Source organism: Pyricularia pennisetigena (genome assembly GCF_004337985.1).
Source record: "Pyricularia pennisetigena strain Br36 chromosome 7 map unlocalized Pyricularia_pennisetigena_Br36_Scf_7, whole genome shotgun sequence".
NCBI classification, from domain to species: Eukaryota; Fungi; Ascomycota; class Sordariomycetes; order Magnaporthales; family Pyriculariaceae; genus Pyricularia; species Pyricularia pennisetigena.
The window spans coordinates 733,106-756,715 of record NW_021940919.1 but is presented as its reverse complement, the minus strand read 5'-3'; the positions used below and the strand labels follow the sequence as shown (position 1 = coordinate 756,715).

The 23,610-nt window shown below is 48.9% G+C and overlaps 4 protein-coding genes across 4 annotated transcripts; 1 reads left to right on the top strand and 3 right to left on the bottom strand.

Moving 5' to 3' along the window:
* Positions 1-3,997: 3,997 nt before the first annotated feature.
* On the bottom strand, positions 3,998-5,806 carry PpBr36_09856 (uncharacterized protein; the record flags this gene model as incomplete). Its single annotated transcript, XM_029896975.1, has 1 exon — positions 3,998-5,806. The coding sequence occupies one exon, from the start codon at positions 5,804-5,806 to the stop codon at positions 3,998-4,000; it is 1,809 nt and encodes a 602-aa protein (XP_029745127.1).
* A 7,226-nt stretch (positions 5,807-13,032) lies between these two features.
* On the bottom strand, positions 13,033-14,516 carry PpBr36_09855 (uncharacterized protein; the record flags this gene model as incomplete). The annotated part of the gene is made up of 5 exons (XM_029896974.1): positions 13,033-13,206; positions 13,331-13,580; positions 13,706-13,900; positions 14,022-14,293; positions 14,397-14,516. 5 exons carry the CDS (start codon positions 14,514-14,516, stop codon positions 13,033-13,035), a joined length of 1,011 nt encoding a protein of 336 aa, XP_029745114.1.
* A 5,135-nt stretch (positions 14,517-19,651) lies between these two features.
* On the top strand, positions 19,652-20,181 carry PpBr36_09854 (uncharacterized protein; the record flags this gene model as incomplete). Its single annotated transcript, XM_029896973.1, has 2 exons — positions 19,652-19,873; positions 20,059-20,181. 2 exons carry the CDS (start codon positions 19,652-19,654, stop codon positions 20,179-20,181), a joined length of 345 nt encoding a protein of 114 aa, XP_029745129.1.
* Positions 20,182-20,641: 460 nt separating this feature from the next.
* PpBr36_09853 (uncharacterized protein) lies at positions 20,642-22,417 on the bottom strand (the record flags this gene model as incomplete). Its single annotated transcript, XM_029896972.1, has 1 exon — positions 20,642-22,417. The coding sequence occupies one exon, from the start codon at positions 22,415-22,417 to the stop codon at positions 20,642-20,644; it is 1,776 nt and encodes a 591-aa protein (XP_029745125.1).
* Positions 22,418-23,610: the final 1,193 nt, after the last annotated feature.

The window sequence follows — 23,610 nt, the reverse complement described above, 5'->3', positions numbered from 1 at the left end:
TTATTATCTATAAAAAGTTAATTATTTGCAGATAACGGCGTTACGTGCGGAAGGCGATATTGATTTTGGGTTCTGTATCCCATAATCCAATACCTATTAAACCGTTAATATAACCAGCGAATATATTATCGTAAATACGGTTTACCATGGAAATATATATATTATATGGTATATCGGTAAAAACCTTTTCCAGGGCGTCTTTAAAAATTTAATCCCTGTCCAATAATCCGTTTTGGACTAAAACAGCAATTATAATGCACAAAATGCGGGACCGGAATGCATTTTGTAAAAGCCGTAAAACGTGGTAAAACTCCTTTTTATTCTTTTAAAACTGGCTATATTTCCCCAACCCTATTATATTTATGGATATAATGGGGGCGTAATATTGCCACAACTGGTTAATAAAATTAAATTCGATATAAAAAAACGCTGGTACGGGTAATATCCATTATTTTTTGTTAAAAGGTTGAAATAATTCGATATAAGTTCCCTAAATAGCACGGATATATAACGTTGTTTTTTAATCCCCATAAACGAGGAGCAGGACGGAAAAATAGTCGAAATGGTCGGGTAATAGGTTTAAAAAACGTTTAAAAAGGATTTCGTGGATTTGGATAACTCCTGCGTATTTCCCTTCGTTTTCGGTAATAGCGGGGGTTTGGATAAGGTAGGAAATTGGTGTAGCTCGTGCGAGGGTAGGGTATTGTGGGGTTGCTCCAGGCGTATATGGGCGGTTGGGGAATAAAAAACCACAAATTTGGTGCATTATATGATATTTGGCGCCTTCGTAATAGGTGTCCGGATATTGTAAAAAGGCGGGCGTTTGCAACCATTTTTAGCGGAAAGGTACGGTGGCGTGCCACTGGGATTGCGTATATTGTTCAAATCCTGGCGTTAATATAAAAAGACACGATATCAAATTTTGCATTCGGTTACGTTTTCCATGTCCAAGGTCCTGTACCTTGTCCAGAAAATTGAAATTGTTATATACGAAGGATAGTGTTGGGTTACGAGCGATCCTTTTTAAATTTGTTTATATGTTAATATATATATATATATATATATATATATATATATGTAAAAAAATTATTATTGCTGTTCGCGGTAAAAGCTAAATATAAATATGGATATTACTAATGACGTATTCGGGTAACGGCGACAAGCTGTTGGGTTTACCGTTTAATAGCTTTATAAGATAAGCATATTCCAAACCCGGATAATGTGTTTACAATACGTCGTGGAATTCCATTATTTATAAAGTATAATGCGAATGCGCGTAGCAAATAATTGCTTTTTTGGGGGGAATATCCGTGGGTTAAAATCGCCAATATTAATATAACGCGTTAGTCCTTTAACGTTGGGGGGTTTGTGGTTTTTAAAAAGGTATTTGGTTCCAAATGTACCACGTTCGAAATTTATAACGATGGATAAAACGGGCGGTGGCCCCGGGAATGCAATAATAGTAAAAATATAAATTTGTATAATATTGGCGTTTTGGACGGGATTTCCTGGGTGGACGTGTTAAATATTTGTTTAAACCAATCCATATCGCTCACGTTTTTGGCGGAATAATCCTTTATTCCCGAAAATTGGAAATTTGTGGGCTCGAACCGGCTAAAAAGGCGTAAATATTGTATTAATTGCTACAATTCCCTACGCAAAAGGTCGGCTTCGATAAGCGCAAAAAATTCATTATTAAAACGGTATTCGACCCCATTGGCGCGTAAACGTTTTCGGATTTAAAGGTTTCGTAATACTTTTTTAAAAAAAAATATTCGCGATGGGGTAGGTCGGGTAATTTCGTGAAAATCTGCCGCTGTTACCCAAACGTGGATAAATTGCGTGAAATTGGTACGTCGGTAACGGTTGCGCCAAAATTTGGTAATATCGCGAATAAATTTGGTTTCGGGGTCTATTTCCGTTTCGGATTCGGATTCCCTCGGTAATTGCTTTTAATCGATTAAAAAAGGCCTAAATTCCCATTTATTTTCGAATATACGATTGGGCGATGGTAATTGGGATAGCGATAAAAACGAAAATAATTGCGATATCGATGGAAGTAATGGGGTTAGGTCGGACGTAAAGTATTGGGTTGCAGGTTGCGCGGATGGGAATACCTTTTCGGGTGTATTTATTGGTATTATTGGAAATGTGTTTTCCATTGTTGGATTCGGGTTTTATTTGGTTTAATAATGTATCGAATGAAAATTAATGTGCGTAAATATATGGTATAGTGGTAAAAATTTTTTATTTTTTTGTGTATCGGGGGGAATGGTGGTTGGCGATATCGCAGCATTGGGTATTTTGTTGGTGGTACCGCCATAAACGGCGAAATGCGACAAATTGTCCTCAGATTAGAACGAGCGCGATCTTTTCGGCCAATGTAATTGGTCGAAAAGCCATGTGGCTGAAAGGTACATGGAGCGCTCGGTCCCCACTGCGAAGCAGGGGGGTCTAGTCTGAGCACTGAGACTAGCCATACGCGGCGCATACGCAGGGCAGATGCGGTATACGTTATTAACAGTACGTGAATCATTTTTTCTAAATGGGGCTATTTAATATATTTGACCTATCAAAATCTATAAAGTTGAAAGGGGTTCAGAAAATAAGTGGGCCGTTAACTCAATTTGGATCTTGAACCCCCTCCAGCGAGTTTCTAAACCGGGCTCATATCTGAACTCCTTGTAAGGCATTCCAAAACCCGAAAACAGGTTTAACCCAGCCCGGCCCACCAGCCCATAGGCTTTTGGCGGGGGCCCGTAATAGCCCACAGGTTTTTTTGGCGGGCTAATGGGGGCCCGCGGGCTGGCGGGCTTAGCCCGAATTAGGTAACCCGCGGGTTCTATTTTATAATAAATATTTAAAAAAATAAAAAAACCAATTTTTTTTAATTATAAATTAAAATTTAACAAATATATTTTATATTTTGTACTCCAATTATAATTTTTTTAATTTTTTTTTTAATTTAATTATTAAAATTAATAAATAAAATTTTACAAATTTTTATTTTTACGGGTTTTTTACGGGGGCCCGCGGGTTGCCAAAAAAACCCGCGTTCAGTTTTGGGCCGGGCCGGGCCCCCCCCCCCCCCCCATTAAAAATTCAACCCACCCACGGGTCGCCCGCCCCACCGATTTGGGCTGACACGGGCCCCCGTGGGGGGTTTGGAATGCCTTAGATGGAAGACGACCTTTCGACCGCCTTCCGATGGAAGACGTTGTTAATTTTGTGAAATGGGGTGCAATATACAATCGAATTTTTCTTGACTAGGCACATTAGTTGTACGGCGTCAGTGCGTCACTCATAGCGACGTCGACTTTACAGTCTTCATATTAACTAACAAGACTGGTCTTGAAAATGCACTGTCCACGAATGTTCTTTTTAATCTGCGGCAACAAAATCATATCGACGGTATTTCGTCGCGGTTCTTGAAACGACGGGGCGGTTTTAGCTTTTGGTAAATTGTAACAAATTCCGGCTCTTTTACGCAGCGTTTAAACGCGAACGACCGGAGACGGTGCGAAACAAGCGCAAACCGAAACTATAAATGGGGCTTGGTGTGCCTTTGTCTTGGTTGGAGTTGATGGCTGGGCAGGTTGTCTGGGGATGAAGGGAAGACTGCGATGGTTGACAGGGGATATTTTTGTGTCTCTACATGAGGGAATGTCTTGGGACCGACTGTGGTGAGCTTTACGAGCACGGCGGAGCTACTATTCCAGACTTTTTCTCTTCGCAGTGTTGAGTACTTTTTTTCAACTTGAGTGCAAATATATCTTGTACTTGTGTGTTTATCTACAATTACATCAATCTCCAATGGCGTCTTGGGACTTTTTCCTCGTGGCTGCGGCTGGGGTTTACGAATATCACAGCTCCAAGCATGACAAATAACGATACTTTTGTGTACATGCCCACACCCACACGAACTTGGAAAAAAGACTTTCAATGACACTACTCCTCAATCTATACGAGCTCATATACCATGGCCATGAAGGCTCAATCACAAGTCTCCCATGCCACCCTTCACCTGCTCCTCCTCCGCCGTCCTCGCCCCTTCACCGTTGATCTTCCAGACGCTGAAAGAGCCCGGCTCGGGGGTGTGGATGCCACCGTAACCGGTACCGAAAAAGACGTAATCCTGGACGGCGACCGGACCCCCTCTCAGCACCGCATCCAGCTTGATCTGCCTCAGCACCTTGCCCGTCTTCTTGTCCAGCGGCGTTAGGTACCCCGGCCCGACGGGCTCGATCCAGTCGCCCCTGGCGCCAGACGTGCCGACCAGCACCACGTCGTTGACCACGGCCGGGGCCACGTAGCTGTCGTGGTTGTGGGGCGCGGGCGTCAGCCACAGGATGCGGCCGTCGGCCAGGCTCGCGGCGCCAAAGGCGCTGTTGGACACGACGTCGCCGCCGGGGATCGGGAACGGGCGGTGCTGCGAGTTGGTGTTGGTGAAGTAGATGGCGCGCTCGTCCACCGCCACGCCCCACGTCAGCCCGCCCTCCAGCCCGTCGGGCCCCGTCTGCGTGGCCCAGGCCGTCGTCCCCGACGCCGCGCACAGCGCCCACAGCATCCCGTTCTTCTGGCCCGCCACCACCACGTCCACGCCAAAGGGCGTCGCGGCGCTTCCCAGCACAAAGGTCGGCGCCATGCCAAAGTCGGCGTCCTGGCCGGGCAGGTCCGGACACGCGCCCGGGTTGGGCGGCACGCCCGGGAAGTCGATGCAGCCGGCGTTCCAGGCGTCGAGCGGCCCCAGCTGCCGGGCCCAGTTGACGCGGCCCGTGTCCAGGTCCAGCGCCAGGATGGAGTTTTGGTACGCCGCGCGCGGGAGGCAAGGGTCGTGGCCCGTCAGCCCCTGTTTGACCACGGTGATGTTGGCCGTCTGGCGCTGGCACTCCTCGAACGCCGGAGGGAGGGAGTACAGCTGGCCGGTGCCGATGAAGACCTGGCGGCGGATGGGGTCGATGGACGGCTGGCTGCCCCAGACGGCGGCGCCGCTGAAGTTTTGGCTGGCGACCGAGGTCTGGTCTATGGTCTGCACGCTCCACAGCGGCCGGAGCCGGCCACGGCGGAGAGCGACGGCGTGCAGCGATCCGACGAACGAGCAGCACGGGTGGCCCGGGAAGGCGGCCGACTCGCTGCTCGACACGCCGGCGTACAGCCTCCCGTCGTAAAAGGTGGGCGACTGCGTCACGATGGCGAACGGGTTGGCGTCGAGCTGCAGGCTGTCGACGACCGTGCCCGACCTGCGGTCGACGGCGAGCACGAGGGCGTGCGCGACCGTGCCAAAGTAGAGCGTCTCGCCGTCGTCGCCCAGCGCCGGTGTGGTCCGCGACACCTTGGCCCTGCCGTTCTGCACCGGGCCCGGCCGGTACTGGTCGAGGACGCGCGTCACGTTGATGGTCCACACCCTTTGGCAGCTCCTGTAGTCCAGCGCCTCGATCAGGCCGGACCAGGTCGGGTAGTAGGCCACGCCCCCCGTGACGAGGGGCGGCGCGCTCTGGCCGGCGGTCGTGTACTGCACGGAGCAGACTTTGGTCAGGTTGGCGACGTTGGAGGCGTCGACGACGGCGTCGCTCGCCGCCCAGCGGTTGTTGTAGACGCCGGCGCCCCAGCCCAGCCAGTTTCCTCCCGGTGGCGGCTGCGGGTCCGGGATTTGGTCGTCGAGTGCGGCAGCTGTACCCAGCATCCCTTTTGTGACAGCGTCGTCGGGGAATGTCAGCGGCTTCTGCTCTTGGTTTGTGGCACTGGCTCGGCAGGCCAGGACGGCCAGGGCCGCTGCCCTGTACAGGGACGTTTTGAGGCTTGGCATGGAGTCGGTAGTGCAATGGATGGTGATTGGTGCTGGCATATGGTCCAAAACACAAACAGCGTCGAGCAGAGAGTATGACTTTTGTCTAACATTATATAGTTTCGGGTTACATATCTAACCATGTCGACAATCAACATGCGCCGCCGAAAAAAAGAAAAAGGGGTTAGCGGTGTGTTGTCATCCCCCAAGGGCACGACGGCTGCCTTGAGCTGACCAAATACTACCCTGGCATTCCTGGCGCTCCAATATTACCATCTCCCCGGGATCCTGTTTATCCCCAGGGTCGGGACTTTGGCCAATCAACGTGGAAGCAGCGCATTATGAATTTTGTCCTTGGGGTATGACATCAGCACGGCCCTCCCGGCGGCGCCGTTACTAAAGATCTGCTTTGTCTCATTGAGCGCACAAAGGTGCTGGCTGCATTGTTTCATTGGCAGGGTGGTGGGCCAAGCTTACGTGATTCTTATCAGCCGAGCTGTAAATCCTCTCGAGTGTTGGCCATGTAAGACAACATCATCTGCCAAGCTACGCCATGAGCTAGATATTTCTGCGAGGTGTAGGACCTTGGTCGACAGGAAGAGCACATATTTATGGATGACAAGCAGACGCTAACACCTCGCAAATGGGCTGTGCGATGTTTTATCAGTCGTCTCAGCTCTAGTTTATCAAATCACTTGACCAAAGGCTACAAAGTCGAAGCGGATACAGATGAACAAAAACAATCTGTTTATCTAGGCTACTCGACATAGCATCGCAGTCTGCGGCGGTCGTGCCTACGCAGTTTGAGTCCAGCGCAATGTACGCAGCTTTTTCTAACCAAGGCTAAGAAAGCCCTCTTAGAGCACTTTTGTTACTTTGATTCGGTTCTCTTGGGCCCCCATTACCCAAGAATTGCCTGGTTGCGGTTATTGCGGTGGACACGGCTTTGGCCAAGGCAGAGGCTTCAGAGGCGGCGGAATCGGCATCGGCCTGGGCAGCTTGGGAGGCCTGTCGACGAGCTCGAGTGAACCTGCTAGCTGCCGCTGGTTCTCCCCAAGAAAGGTTTCTTGTGTCGAATTCATATCTAGGGTTAAAAAGCTTGGCGTGGATGGTTTGAGTCGATGATGGAAGGTTTGAGAGGAAACAGCGAGAACTGTCCTCAAAGCTTCTTGTGCGGGCCTTGTAGCTGATTTTCTTTTTTTTCCCTCAAATCCAGTGTGCGGTCCTGTAAACTTTGATATGGGAAGAAATGGCCGTTGAAGCCGGAGGATATTGCGAGAATTTATAGTTTCTCACCGATGGTTATTGTCGGTTGCTCTTTTCGTACTGCATGTCACAAGCGACTGTCTGTTGTGATCCTGCCGAGAGCCTCAGGTTATTTCCAGAGGTTTCTCTGATATTTTAACATGGTTCACAAGTGTGATCTTGATGTAATGTGAATGTTGCTAACTGACTGATCAGATACAAGCCATTTTATCTTATGGAAAAACACATTCCTCACCGTAAAGAGAGCCCTAATTTTGGCTTTGTTAGGAGCAATTCGTCTTATTCTTTGACTGTGACTTGGTCCAAACAATGACGACTTTACAGAGACTGCAGATCGGTTCCCGGAATCTTGATACAATATTCCAGTACTCGTCATAAGCAACATGGCAAAAATGCACCAGATACATCTGCTCATATCCCTTCCAGCACTTTACCCTTATCATTCAATCCAGGCAGAAGAACTTGTCGATTACAATACGCATGCATGGGAATCGACAGGCCAGGCCAGCCTGTTCGTCATTCAGCAAGCACAGGTGCAGATATTCTCATTGTTGGAACAGCTGCAGCATTGACAATAAGCAGATGCAGTCCTCTGGATAAGGTCAGGATACGGGAACAGCGGTAAACAAACCGCGCGGCTAACCTCATTTGGATTGCTCATTAAACCAAACTTACTCGAGCTTGGGCGACTGGGTCCCCCTGCGCTTTGAAGATCCGTTCTTCAAAAGTCATGTTTCGCGTCTAAGTAACTTCCGCAAACCCGCCACATTTTGGAAACCATATTTGAAAGCCTCAAGGTTTAAATGCGTAAAGAAGATTACGTTTTTTCGATGCTTTATTTTTTTTTGGGACTAGTTTGCATGTTTTAAAAAAATAACTTTACAACAGTTGCCCACTTGCTTTGGCAAACTAAAGTACCACCTAATCGCCAACAACTCGAGTTGGCAACTAGATCTTAGTCTTGAAGATCAAGCCCTAAAGTAGACCGTCGTAGCTAGTCATAAAAAAGAAAAAAAATAAACAAATGAATAAAAAAGAAAGCCCCGAGAACGCTGGTCTGCCAAAAGGTTTCTTACCCACTTTAGATTTACTTCTTCTTTTTCGTTGTCAATGACTCAAACGGATCAACAAGAGATCTACAGACTTTAAACCTACAAGCTCGTGCATCAAGCGACAAAGCAAGAACGGTTTCAGATTGTGAACTTTATCTTTTAAGGCGCATTAATCGATGGATAAAACACTAATTGTTTGACCCATGGCAGCTATCACTATGTAAGTCGTTCAAACAAGGTACCATTCTGTAATGCAGAGTAAGAGAACACAGTACGAATCAGGCCGCAGACCTTTCTCCTGGAATTGTATCTACATATCAACCTCTTTGGATTTAGCTGTTTGGATGAGCTCCAAACATCCGTTAAATTGTGGGTATTAGGCTTTTATCTTTGCTGTTTTACACGCAAAAGTGCCACCTGCGTCACATTTGAAATATTTTGGCCTCGGTGCAAAGCACGGGATCTTGATACCTATCAGTTGTAGTTTCGAGGACTTTAAAATCACGGCTTCATTTTCACTCCAAATGTTACGTTTTCTGCGTTAATTTCGCGTGCAAAATAATGATCCGGGCTGCCACCTGCTTGACTCGCATCGATCGCCGCTAGAGTATCATTACGGCTTTTGTTGCAGTTTACGCTTACCGAAAGTCACTGGCATTAGTCATTGACGGGGGAGCTTTTGTCTTTTTTGGTTGTGGTTATGGTGCGACGGGACGCGACGCACGAACCAAGACGACGGGAGTATAAGAACAAATAACGATTCCACGCTTATATCGTATCCAATCACCACTTATCTTTTTTTTTTCTTTTCTTTTCTTTATCGATTCATCCAACGGACAACCCTTACCAACAAGCTAATAAGCCTACATAAACCAATTCCGTAAGACATTTATCTCCCCTCAGTTGTTGCCCGAGCTAATGGTTATGTGCTTAGGATAAATTTCCAAATAACATCCTATCGCTTTATCATGAAGCTTTCGATTCTTCTCACTACTGTGGCCTCGCTGGCGTTTGGCCCTTCTCTAGTGTTGGCGGCATGCACCGAAGCACCACAGGGAGTGACTTGTGCCGAACTGAAGGGATTTCCCACCCAGTGTGGTGGACCGGGCCAATCACGGCTTATCTGCTGTGAATTCTCCACCCCGTGTCCAAACTGAAGGGATTTCCCACCCAATGTGGCGGACAGGGCCAAGCACATCTTACCTGCTGTGAATCCTTCACCCCGTGTCCATGAGAGCGGCCATAACCTTACCAACAACATTCGGTTCAGTGGAAATGAGGAAACTCCTGATCGACAAGGGCTTCATCGACCGACATGGAAGACTTGGTGCAAAGAGCAAAGGGGGATTTGTTTCTTGCAGCTACGCTAGAACAATGTACACATGTTGGTTTGGCTTGCTAGCATATTTCTATCAGGCCAATTGGCCAACGTGCGCGCCCGTCATTCAAAAGAGAAAAAAAAAGGGATATAAAGTTCCAAAACAGGTGTCTTTATTCGGTCGGTTCATGCAATTAGGAAGGCTTTTCCGCAAAATCCTAGCACGAGAAATGAGATAACCGACAAAATCAATTGCGTTAAGCAGCTCACAAAATTTCCATCACTTTGTTACTGACCCATGTAATGATCCTCTCACACCAAGTTATAACTTATAACCCCTGTGTATAATCTTTCTGGATTATCCTGCCCGCCGAAAAAAAAAGGTCAGGAAGATAAAAGCCTACGCCAAACATCACCATAGATTTGGTTATGGAGGTCAATTGTCGTATATTTCGGGAAAAAAAAAACTACAACTACCTGCGCGCGTCTAATTTGTAAAGAAGCAGGTTAATCCCTTTGCCGCAGCCGTTGCTCAGAGGTTTTTTTTGTTGCGAGTGTACTAAAGTAAGCATAAGGAAAAGCTTAGTTTTGATACGACATTGAACGCTCATCATGGCGCTGATCTAGAAAAAAATCGACCTCTCGTTGAAATGAGCGCCATTCCAGATACGGTCGCTTGGAGGCACATGCGGGCGAAGCGACTGCAATAAGCAAGTTGCAGCCCTCGTCAACAAGACCCATGAGTGTTTTCGCGGATGCTGCCTATTCCCTCGGGCTCGCCTCGTGGGCACCAGATAGTGACAGTGCGCAAAGCACACTATGTGGTTACGCAGCAGCCTCGAATCGGGAGCGAAGTAGAAAGCCGGCTTCTCAACAGTGCAGGGTATCCAAAGGTGTTAATTGCTCAAGAGCTTGTATGTTTCCTTTTGGTGCCATAACGAGGGATCGAGAAGCCTAGAACACGTATGGGGATTTGCCAGTGATACTGGTGTAACTAGATATGGAGTAATGGCGACAAGGATTCATTCTCGTCGGTGAGCTTATGGGCCAGTTAAAGTTGTTCTCCAACCGTCGAAAACTATGCAATATTGCCCCCCCTGCCCCAGCTATCACATAACTTGCTAGCCTTTGTCAGAATTCCCGAACCTTGGCGTCGCACACGGGGTGGGTTACTATGTGAAACCAAGAGGAATACTTATTATCACGAGCCAGGGTGATGTTGGTGATTTCTGGTTCCTCTTGAACCTCTTAGCTTGTCGTCCTATGGATTGCGCGCCAAGCCAATTGAGGGCCTCCTGCTTGATCCGACAGCATATCAAGCTGGAGATAGGCGCTTGGTGGGACTAGCCAGTAACAACCTGTGACGTTTCCATCCATTCATTCTTCAGTCGGCGCAAAGTCCGATTCTCCTTACCTGAGCAGTGTACCATCTGCTGGTCAGGACGACAGAAGGCGCGGGTGGAAAGGAGGAGCGATGGCAGTTTGGCAGTGATACTAGTGAAGCCCCAATAATATAAAAACCACAGTTTACAGCCTAAACCCGGATCTGACTGAAGAAGTCTTTATGACATATCGAATTCTCCAAAAAGAAGCAGCTCCTGAGAAATATTGACTCAATTACACGATATATGACGGCAACCATTCTAGACGATGAATACCAGCACCAGCCAAAATTGGTAGCTCTGTTTGATCCTGCAAGTTGGAACGCACTACCTAATCCTTGAAGTTTTCTCTTTTCATCTGACCCAGATCGACTTTACGGTGTTATCCTGCGTATACAAAGAGCTCTGCCAACATCAATGTCCACCTGAAGACTTTCGTGGATGACCCCGACAATGTTTTGATACCAACTTGCGAAGTACAACATATTGGTGTCAGGAACTTTTATATGCCCTCAATTTATTTGAGCTTGGCCACCAAAAGGGCCGATGGCTGCATGTGTTTGTGCAAAACGGCGTTGGTAGCGATCGGTTCACGACGTATATTGAAGAAAACAAAAACTATCGAAATGATGGTCTGGATGTTGGTACCTAAGGGTCTAGATGCGACTGTACTTGGCAATGACTGTGCTGTATTGTGGTTTTCATGACTTAGGTTTCCCCTTATTTCTTGCTTTCGTCCTCATTGGTAACGAGTACAGTTCGTAGACCTCGTCTGGATCTAGGGATTTATATTGACGCACAGAATTAGTGCGAATCGCTGTATCGCCTCTGTCTATCTTCCAGGTACAAAACAAAACTATCAAAGTCTGTTCCAAAACACGAATTAAAGTCGTTGCGTGGATCCATAGCTGCCCAACCTGCAAAGCACCAGGATGATGATGGCACCTTCATATCTCATCTCTCTAGGGATCACAAGCCGAGTGCGATAGCCACTGCCGTATTGCAACAAACACAAACCGCCGCCGAGAGTTTCTTAATCAGATGTCAAACCATTTTTCCTTGCGTCTTCGACGGCTTTGTTGCATACGTTCTCGCACTTAGTTTCGATATCTTGTGTAGACCTGAACTCAGCGAGCGCCTTTCTGCATCCCTCCATGCATTCTTTAAAAATTTGGTCGCTGGTTTTCCGGCCGCCGGCCTGCATCTGGGACTTTGAGTACTGGGCCGACGTCGGAGCTCTTGGGGGCCGGCCTGATCTGGTGCCGGCGGCGATGGCGACACTGGCCAGTGCAAAGGAGGAAAGCACGGTTGAGAACTTCATTTTTTTTTTTTTTTTGTTTTTTGTTATTGTTGTTGAGCAGGATCTGCTGACTTGTTGCAGAAGGGTAAAAAATAGAATGTGTCAAACGAGTGGATGCTTTTATTGCTGAAGCGACAGTGTGAAAGCGAATGTCTTGTGTGGTGGCCTCGTGAGTGGTAGGATTGTCGGGTGAACAGAGAAGGAAAATAAGAAGAAAAAGAAAAAAAGGTCTCTGAAAGAGTCTTTATAAACATTGGACCGACGCCAAACATTCTGGCAACATCCATATCCTCTCCCGTCCGTCGAGCTACTGGTTTGCACTATTCTTGGACCGATGAACATGGCCACGATTCATGTCGCGATGGTCACCCGCTGGTCTTTTTTTTTGCATGTTAGATTGATTGCATATTTTTGGAAACCCAGGGACATTGCTTTAGTCCGGAATGACGATCAACATTTCATGCTGGTGGAGAGAAAGAAAGTGAAGAGTAGCAGTCAACGGGAAACCCGGGCAAAATGGCCCGACACCACGAGATCTTGACATGGAACCGCTTTTTTTCGCGGCATGGTAAACAAGCGAACTATCCCTTGAATAAATTCCGATTGAGTATTTTGGCCAATCAACGGCTGATGATGCAATGGAGAGCCCTATCGAACCAAAGGGTGGTTGGGGAAGCAAGGATAGGCTATGTCGTCTCTGTCGAATAGATAATCACCAGTCAAACATGACTGGAAGAGTTTGAAAAAAAATCAATCACGTATGGCGCCGCCTAAAGACAACGTCTCTGGAAGATCTCGTTTCACGTGCGTCTATTCGATTCTATTTACAAGACCTGACATTGCATCTATCAAATATGACATGACCAAGCGGCGCTGGTGGGTTTCTCCTACATGTAGCGCTGCAGTAAAAGCCGCATCCTTTCACCTTGTCATTGGTAGAGCTTGATAGAGTTGAACAACCAGTAAGCCTCCTTGTACGCCTCGGGGTTTGAACCGACGTACGATTCGCAGGTCCCGCCCGGCGCAGACCGGCACTCGGGCGAGCCCTGGGTCTGCTGGTCCCAGTTGTCGATGATGTCGCCGCAAAAAGTCGTGTTGATGATCTGCTCAGGACCAGATTTGTCTTTTTGTCAGCAATGTGATCCAGGCGATGGAACAGGGCTAAGATCCGTTAAAGCACAGAAAAAGAAAATAAATAAAAAAAAAAGAAAATAGCACACGACATACAATGGTCTGGTTGCTGAACCTCTGCTGCACGTTGCACGAGTTCCCGCTCTCCATGTTTGCCTGCGGCGCGCCCCACGCCGACACGGTCGGGGTCGGGTTGCCGCTGGCCAGGTCTTGTGGGATCTTTGAGCGGGGGAAGAACCAGATCTTGACGCCCGAGCTGTCGAGCAGCGTGGCGTAGACGCCGCCCTCGTTGTCGTTCATGCTGGTCCCGTAGGAGCTCTTGGCGCCATCCACGCCGCACCCGCCACTGTTTGTCACAACTGCCTATCAGTTTTTTGTTCGATCAGGCTGCCACACACATAGGGATCTGGTACCGCCAGGGTGGGAGGTAAAAAAAAAAAAAAAAAAAAAAAAAAAAAAAAAAACACGCACGGATTGTTACCGCCCTCGCAGTTTGCCCGGGCGTGCAGGTCGCAGTCTTGTCTGAGATCCGGGCCCTGCAGGCTGGGGAAGCTGCAGGTGCCGCAGGTGTGCAGGGACACGGTGTTGCGGTCCTGGGTGGGCGAGCCGTTGCCTTCGAGAATGTCAATCTCGCTGTATGGGTCTTCTTCGAAGTTGAAGGTCCAGCTGTTTTGGCCGAATCATAATCATAGAGTTTTTTTTTTTGTCAGTGACTGAAACTACAAAGGGGTTTTGTCTTGCTTGCCAAGTGCTCAAATCCGTTGCTGTCAGCCAGGGCCAAGCTTACAAGGCTGGCCAGGTACCGCATGCGTTGCCGGGCATGTGCTGAATGTCAGCGACCAGGAGACCGGTGTCAAACGTCTGCTTGGACTCTAGCCGCACGGCCTTCCTGCCAATGCCGCCGTTGGTGGACACGCGCTCTTTGCTGTCGACGCCAATGTAGATTTGGTTGCCGCGGTATTCGGCCAATCCCGAGTTTTTTGCCTCTGTCTGGCTGACATACTCGACAAAGCCGTTGGTTGGTTCGTTGGCCCTGATGAGTTTCTGAAAGTAGGCTCTCTGGAGTTTGATGCATGTCGGTTTTTAGTACCTCGATCAGGCAGCTGTTTTCTGAATTCCTTCTTTGGCAAAACATGAAATTTCCCCCAATGGAGTAACTTACATCCCGAAAAAAGAACTGATCGAAAAAGTTGTCCTTGTCGTAGGTCCTGCTAAGCTTCAACTGAGCACTGACCCCAGCTGACGTGGCAAGGATGAAGAGGAGAGACGAGATGACGGACATTTTGGGCTTTGGTTATTTGGCTCTGATAGATTGAATACTAATCTTGTTTTTTTTTTTTTTTTTTTTTTTTTTTTGCTTTCTTGGATGACAGGAAGTCTGTGATTTATATATATAACTCTTCTGAGTCCTCTTCAATTCTTGTGCCGCGCGTATTGCCTGGCCTCGGGCCTCAACATACACATCCCTCTTGCGTATCTTTGTTTGGTGGTCACTAGTCACTGCACGTTGCCGGAGATGCCAAGGTAGCATTTCAAGTCCCGCAGCTGTTAATAATTATTGTCCGGCGCACACTATGCATACCCGCGGTAGAATTCATCAGTACGGTCGTTTCCTGATATCTATGCAAGACAAATAGGTCTAATTTGCTGTTTCTTTGTTGCTCAGTGCAAGTTGTGCCCAGACCAATATACCGTTCTTCCCCTTACATTAACAGTATGTGATTATTTTTCTCTAAAACAAAAAAAGCAGCTAAAGTGTCATCACAAGTACACCAACCTGCCGGAAGCGACATCGGCCCTCCGGCAACACCCGGACCCTCGAACCCGTCAGCTTGGGTGTGGCCGCACAGCAGACATATGGATCGGGCCGCGTCACGCTAGGCTCACGGCCTTGTGACTGCTGACAGGGCCCAAGGCCTGCGCTACTGTAGACCAGCTAGCTAACTCGTCAAAAACGACATTTCTTTCCCCTGCAGTAGGTATAATCATCAATGCCCATCCTCTGCGATTGTTGTACGCGTTGTGCCTTTATTCTCGAAAAGGGGGAGGCTTTCGGACACCCATATCGCCGGCTTGCAAGGAGTAGAGCATGATCCCTACACCTTTTGTTGATCCTGGGCGACAAACAACCCCGAAATTTGCCGCCGGTGGTCCGCGTCCAGACTTTTGAGACTATAGCGCCGAGTAGAGTTGCCTTGGTCTTTGTGTCCATCGCGTTATCCTGTAGAATGCAGAGAATGGCTGTATAGATATTGGAAAACAGTTTCTCTTCTTGGGATAAGGACAGCAGCCAGTAAGTAACTAGCGCGCATCCGGCACTCTTCCTCTTTAGGGGAATTAGTAAATTACGTTAGGCATAAATGATAGACAGAGGATACCACGTGGACAGTGAAAGCATATGAGGGGATACTGGCAGTGCCAGCTTATATGCAGGCTCAATATTCAAAACAAATGAAAACCTTTGATGCAACAAGTCCTGTGATTTTACACATTGCCAAGTCGGGTCCATTGCTCAAGACGTCAGTCAAAAAACTCCATGTACCATGCTAACAGCAGCTCCAACTAACCAGCAGAAAAGCATTGGGCGACAACAATAATGCAGGGTAAAGCTTTAGCCACTCTGTAAATACTAGAGTCCCAAGCATCGAGGCTTTGGTGTGTAGTGCTATGGGGATCTTTTCTTGGGGACACGACTGTTCAAATGCTAGCCGTGGCCCATGGCCTATATTCGGTGACGCCGCGCATAAATGTGCAGACTGTATACCAGAATGGTGGCTTTAAATTAAATGCGCATTCCGGAGACCAGGTAGTGTCTAGTGCAGCTGATTGGTCCGCTCGGCTCGTTCGGTAGCTGTGGGCATGAAAGTTAAAGCATCTACCAGGATGACGGTTCTTGAATGACAGAATCATCAATTTCAGATACGGGGCAGTAATCGAAGTCTAGCGAAAACTTTTTTTTTTTTTTTCTTTCTTTTTTTGTCTTTTGTGTATAAATGCAATCGGCTCGACAGCTCCTCCTGGTCTCGCTCGATGTCAGTCCCAAGTCACTCCAATCATCTGCTCCTGTTTTCACCTGGAATAAATTACAGCAAGTACCTACCCACCCTGATGGCCTCGTAGAATAATCAATTAGTTTCAACGGCGAGGATCGCCGCTCGCTCGCCGTAGTGGCTCGGGAATCTAACAAAAAGAAAAACAGATACCGCAAGCCGTCATCATGAGGTTCGAATCTATTCTTGCTGCCTTCGTCGCTATGGCGCTCTCAACGACTGTACTCGCTGCTCCGGAATGTCACGTCTCTATATTTAAGGACAAAAGCTTTGTTGACCACGGAGTAATCCAGGGGGGGACATCAGGAAGAATTGGACACTATTGGTGCCACGCTAACGCGGACTGCTCCACCACTTCCTGTGATGGTCTGAAGGACCCCCCCTATAAGGTGATGTCTCAAGATATGAGTGCGACAGTGAATCTGGGAATTTGAGTACTTAAAGTTTGCACTATTATCACTATTATCCTCTCTCTCTCTCTCTCTCTCTCGCTGTTGAAGAGTGTCGAAAGAAACACCATAAGATCAGCTTTCGAGATGAAAAGGGGTTTTGTGTATCTATGAATTTGTAACGTTGAGATCTAAAAAGCATGCGTCATAGTCCATGGGAAGAGAATTGACCCGCTACTTTCTTGTGCTTTTGTAAATACAGCAACGGTCGGATTTCTTTTTTTTTTTTTTTTTCTCTTTCTTCCTTTTTGGCCTAGTGGTAGCTGCAATGGATCTCGGAGGCCACAACAGGCAGCCCCGTCAATGTTTTACGTAACGGGGAACAGGAATGCACGCTTGCTATTTTCATAAACTTTATATAGCGGGGTTGTCACATTCTTCTCCCATTACCGCTATTTTCCGGTGGGACCTCCAACCACTGCCAAGGTATCTTACACCGGGATCTTAGGCTCCTTCGAGAGTTGCTACCGTATTTTGGCTCTCGCTGATCGTTGCTCAAGGCGGCAGTCTGCTCTTGGCGCCGAGCCAGACCAGATACCTTCTCTCTGAGTTTTTTTTATATATCCACTGGAAGCTTTGCATGGCATCCGAATCTGGAGAGCATCTCCTTGGCAAAAAAGAAACAAATCATGCAAGCCTCTTCTATGGCAACGTTGGGTTTTATTGCACCTTGTGCGTCTCTTTCCCCGACGCGCTCCTCCAGAAGAAGACTACAAGCGCTCTCTCGTTTCCAGATACCATACAGGGACATCTCGTCACGCAGGAGCATGGCCCCGTCGGACCTGCGCTGCGACGTTGGCCTGTAGTTTTTTGTACACTCGATTATTTTTCTCTTGCGGCCGTATTTGTCGCGCAGGGAGGTTCTGAAGGATTTCGTGGGCAATTCGTCTGTAGAGAACCATCAGATCATGTATACTGGATTTCGGAGTGATTGGCTTATATCAACAGTCTTTCAGTCTTGTCGGACAACCGGCACAAAGCTTGACCAAAATTATTGAACACCTGGGGCTTTGGGGAAGCAAGCGCAACTACCCTACAAGGTTAAATAGCATCCACCGAGAGTGTCAAATTCAAACCACAAGTAGTTGTGTTGCTTGCCCATACCTCGTTCTACCGTTGGTACAGCCCGAGATAGTAGCTGCTTCAGTCAGCCATAAATCGGATAACATCTAAGCATCATATATCGGCTTGGGGATAGCAATAGTATAAACACAGGATTATGATTATGCTTGCAAATTAGCATTGGAGTGCGCATATTCGATTGTTATCTCGAAAAGCATTAGTACAATCAATTATTGACTGCTCGAAATTTTAGAAACCAAGCCTAATTTAGGCGATCGTTTGTTTTCGCTGAGCGTGCCTCGGCCGAGGAGTAGCTATTTGGGTAAGCTTATCTCGAAACGAATCTGTTTCACAAGCAGTTTTGACAAATTTGGAAGCCAGAAGACGAGGGATTCGTCAACTGCATATATCCAACTTGTGACTTGTGACCATGCTCCCCTCCGCGGCTTTCTCCGTCGCCGGTGACGGCAAGATTTTGTGCGCGAAGGAATGGTGAGTCTTTTTTTTTTCTCTCTCTTTTTCTTCACATGCCTAAAAGGAAATTTTTCGTGGACTGCCAACATCGATATTGTCAGCATTGGCGCGTGTAATTGCGGACTCGAGGCCGGCAGTACAGTGCGATGCAAATGCAATAGAAAGCAAGTTAATCATTATCTGGCTCCGGGTAATAGATTCCCAATGGCTTTCTTGGATGTTAATCTGTCTTCTGTAAACGGGGTTTTACTGCCGGCAAAGAGAGCAAGAGCTGGGACTGAAGTTAAAGGGCGATTTTATATTTCAGTCAGTCCCAAGAGTGTACATACGTTTTTAGTACTCGTTTGCCGGTGTTCTCAGTTCAGGCCCTTTTTTTTTGTCACTGAAATCTATTTACTAGTGGTATTTTTCACATCATATTCTTGTCCTTGTGCTATGTAGCTCTTGTTGAAGGGCCTTGTTATAGTCCGCAATAGGCGGCGTCTATATCGATCAGGCTAATTGGACCACAGGCTCCCAGTTTTCGTCCCCTTTTGTTTGTGTGGCCGACCAACTGCCTTTACGGCGTCAAGGCTATCAGCATGTCTCTAAAGGTTAACTTATTTCTGCAATAGGCTCTCTCATGCCTTGATATCATACTTCCAATTGACCCGAATAGGTCATGCAGGGTCGATTGGCGAGGAACACTGCCGAATGAACGGGTATGGGGCCGACGGCTTGGGAGGGGCGGAAACGATGCTCGTCTGATGTGGGTTGACTGGATTTTTCCTGATTTGACCAAGGGCTGTCTGTTTCAAAAGTGGCGTTATGTTCAAGAACGCATTGATGCAGATCATCGACAGCCACGATCTGCCAAGGGGGGGAAATCCAAAAAATTCGTTCTCCACCCATACCCCAACGTTGCCGTTGCCGTTGCTGGTTACCGCCCTACCAAAAGGGGGCGATTTATAGCCAAAAATAACTCGATGAGCTCCATTTGCAGCACGGCATGTGGCCCTTGTTGGTCAAACATGTTCGCTTCCGCGGGTGACAAGAACCCACATTGCTAAGTTTGGTCGTTTCTAGCAGTAATGAAACAGAACACTTATCGTGAACTCTATTTTCGCCACATTCTTTTACTCCAAAAAGGGAAATGGTGATGGTTTGGGAGAGGTGCTGGATCTATGGTTTATCAACTATTAAAGGGTCTGTCACCAAGAACAATTTTTTTTTTTTTTTTCCCCTCATGAAATCTCTCCATCTCCATCGCCAACATCAACCGGCTTGAACATTGATTGGCCTTTTTTGCACAATTCTTCATATCTTCAACTTTTTTTTTTTTTTTTTTTTTTGGTTACTCATTTCTTTTCTCACCCAAAATCCCCCCAACCACCACCGACAAGATGCTTGCCAAAAACACCCTCATCCTCAGCCTCGCCGCTGTCGCCTCCGCGCAGACATTCACGGGCTTCACGGCCGGCGGCATCTCTTGCGGCAACGGTGCCAGCGCCACCAAGGCAGAGGTCGACGCCGCCATGGTGGGGCCCAAGGGCAGCCAGAGGGAACCGAGGGCGGACAACCTGGCTACCGCGCACTGCAACAAGGTGACGGCGCCCCTGTTCCAGGTAAGTCGGTGTGGCCTGTCATTTTCCGTTTCTCTTTTGCTCCCTTCCGCCTCTCCCACACACCACCCCTATGAAGCTTTTTTTTTTTTTCTTTTTTTTTTATATACATTTGGAAAGTTTCGTCTTGTTCGGACTACTCGTTTGAACCATGCTGACAATCATTTGCTGTTCCTTTTCATCTCTAGGTCAACGTTGCAAGCAAATTCGTCCTGCAGTACGCCTTTGACAAGGCGTCCAACACTTATACCTTCTGCGGCGCCTCCACTGTTGGGACCGGGAAAAGAACCGGGTGCGACCCGAAGAAATAACTTTGAGAGAAAGCACGAGAAGCGGGCGGCTTTTGGTCTTGAGGGGCTGAATTTCGAGGGCAAGAAACGCGAAACCTGGCGTCGCGCGTCATCTTTGCGTTTTATTCGGGCGTTCACGGGGGTTCTCTTTTTTTTCTCTTCTTCTTGGCATGCTGGCGAGCTCTTTTTTTTTTGGCGAAAGCACGATTTCACGATGGATGCATTGGGGGAATCTAGCGTCTTTGGGTTCGTGTGTTTGGGTTTGTTGATCGGTTCGGATGGTTAATGCGGGCCACTTATCACAGCTGAGCGATGGGGGAAAGAGACTCGCATATGACATGCAAATTCACACAAGTCTTTATACCATCTGACATGCAGACATGTTTCTGCATCATAGTAAAGCCCACCGATTTTGGATTCGCCCGACATGAAAAGAAATGCAAAAAAAAAAAAAAAAAAAAAAAACAACAGCCATCAAGCGCTACTCGCCCCTCGACCAGGCCCCGCCAGGCTCACTAACCGCCCTAACAACCTGCTCCCGCACGCCTCCTCCTTTTCTTTCATCACCACCACCACCACCAGAAACCGCCTCCTCGCTCCCCCAATCCACGGCGTACGTATCCCTCGTGATGCGCGCGTTGTGGCTGCTCGCCAGCGCGAGCCGGCAGCCCCTGACGTGCACGCCGCACTCCCTCAGCCGCTGCGCGCTCGTCTTGACGTCGACGTGGTCGCGGCGGTAGTGCCTCTCGAGCTCCTTTTGGCTGTCGATGACGTGGGCCGGGTGCGCGGGACACTTGAAGACGAGCCAGCGAGGCGGGCCGCGCATCCCGCGCACCCCCCTCACCCGCTGCCGGCGCTGGCACAGCCACCGCTTGTACAAAGGGTACTTGCTACGGTCGCTGTGGAACTGCTCCCACGACACGCTGCCCAGGAGGCCTGGTTCCGGCGTCAGGAAGGATGTGTCCCAGTTCTCCGTGGTTTCGGTTTCGTTGCCGGCGGTGGTGGTGAGGGGCTTGGGTTTTCTGTGGGATAGGGGTGGTGGCGGGATGGTGTTGTGCCTGTGCTTGAATGGCACTTGGCCGGTGGTTGGTCGTGCAGGCGTCGGTGCGTGTGGTGGGAAATGGGTAGGGGATAGCTGGATTGCACCTGGGAAGGACCGGGTCGGAGGTGGTAAGCGCAGTGCCGTGGGGATGTGTGAGAGAGATGAGGTTGTCGATAGTGGAGAGCAACTGGCTGGAGAGAAGGACCGGGTGGAAGCGCCGGATGGTATCGCGAGTTGTGGTACGGCCAGGGCTGGGGTTGAATCAGGCTTTGGCGCACATTCCACGGCACGTCTTTTCCGTTGTGTTGTTTCTTGTTGGGATTGTGGATGCATTGGCTGGTGTTGATGCCATGTGGTATAGTTGAGATGGGTCACAAGACACGATGGCTTGGCATCAGATCTTGCTGAGCCAAGAGGTGAAAGTTCGTTTCTTGGTTGTGGCGATGCATTAGGGCCTCGGTGGGGGGCTGGCCAGCAAAACGGACCACGGCTCTCTGGGGTTGGTAGTTGTGTGCGTTCCCAGAGAGGTGGTGAACATGGATGAGATGTGGCAGACGATGGTTCTTCCTTGGTATTGATCAACAGTTGAGAGATGGACAAGGCTTTAGGGTTAGTCGATCCTGGTTTCTTGTGGCTGAAGGGAGTCGACAACAAAAGTGGCGCCGGTCCTTGTGCCGGAGCCTCACCCGCCACAGGCCGCACGCCTTGCACATCCTCGACAGTCTGCCACAGCCTCCCCACCGCGGCCTTGAACCTCCTCTCGTGCGCCACCCGCCTCCCCTCCCTCTCCCTGGTGATCCTGCCAAGCCTCCCCTTGATGGACGCCACGACCTCCTCGTGGCGCGAGATCTCGGTCTCGCCTTCGTCCTCGACCGCCCTGGCGCGCTTCATCTCCCTGCCCGCCTCGTCCTGCATCACCTTGGCCTCGGCCATGAGCGCGTCGGCCTGGATCTGCACCCTCTTGACCCTGGCCATCTCGACGGCCGCCCACCGCGTCTTGGTCTCGAGGGCCCGGTGCACGCCCGCCTCGGCCGCCCGCATCGCCTGCACCAGAGACTCGTGCTCGCGGACTTGCCTGGCGTCTTCTGAGCCGGCGTCGAAGCACCGGTTGAACTCGGCCTCGAGCGCGTCGAACTCGGGCCATTTTTCGTATTCCGTGAGGCTGCGGAGGCTGGCGATGAGGGATTGGTTGGACTGGAGGGGGTGACGTTCCATGCTGGTTGGTTATAAAGTGGGTGGGGGGTCCGGCTCAGGGGGTGGGTAGCAACTGATTTATGATGAATGTTGGCTTTGTTGGGACTCTCGACCGTGGGAATTCTGCATATGGATCCGTTGTTGGTTGGTCCAGATGGAGCACTGCAAGCGTTGAAAAGAAGGTTTTGTTCTGGATCATTAGAGCAGTCAGATGTGATGGATCTTGGTGCATGGAATCTCGATCCCAAAGGGAGTCATGAGGAGTACAAGCTCAAAGTACTTCTGTCGAAGGAGCAGTGATAAGGGAAAGAAGATTGTGGCTCAGAGGGGTTGGTTTCACAGATCTTGTTATATAGAGACGGTAGACACGCATAAAGACTAACCCCCCAATGCCAGGACCCTACGACACAAAGAACAAAGATGCAAAATCGAGAAAAAGCAACGGGCTGATGGGGGCCATGTTGCGTGAATAGAGCGGGAGCCCAAAGCTGAATCATTCTTTATCCCTTGGTTGCTACGACCAGACTAGACTAGACCAAGATTTCTGGTCTCTAGATGGTGTGGTGGAACGTAATGATCTGGATGGCCTCGCAAGCAGGACGCCTTTTGGACTCGAAAAGTAACGCTACAGGGGAAAACAGTGTCCAATCAAGTGTCAGCAGCCTTCTTGTCCCCCTCGCGAAGCCGGGTGTGCAAAAAGTACAGCAACCAGCACACATCAAAGCTCACTGATCTGCGTCATAGTTACGATTCGATTTTGTTAGCAGACAAATTTGGACTCAGCGCAGCCTTTTGATGAAGCTGCTGCCAGTTTGGAGGTCGTCTTTATCGTTGAGACGTTGATCCTCATTGATACTAGATCGAATCCACTGCCAGTGTCCAGTTCCCAGATCTTTGGGTTCGCGATGCAAAAGCCTCGATACGCGATCTGTGCATCGCTGGTTGCACACGATGCCGCCGTGATCGTACGAGACACCAAGCGAACGCAAGGGAGGGAGGAAAGCTGATGCAGTCGGTAATCTCGCAGTGCGGGTCTATTGCGTTTAACCCTCCCAACCCTGCTGCAAATGAAAATCCTGCTGGGAATAGCCCGGACCAAATCGACCGTAAAGAATACGAGACTGAACAAAATGGGCGCGGGGAAAAGAGTGCGCCCCCGGTGATGCGGTGTGGTTTATTGCCGAGAGCTGTTGGGCGTGGTTGGGTCGACATCT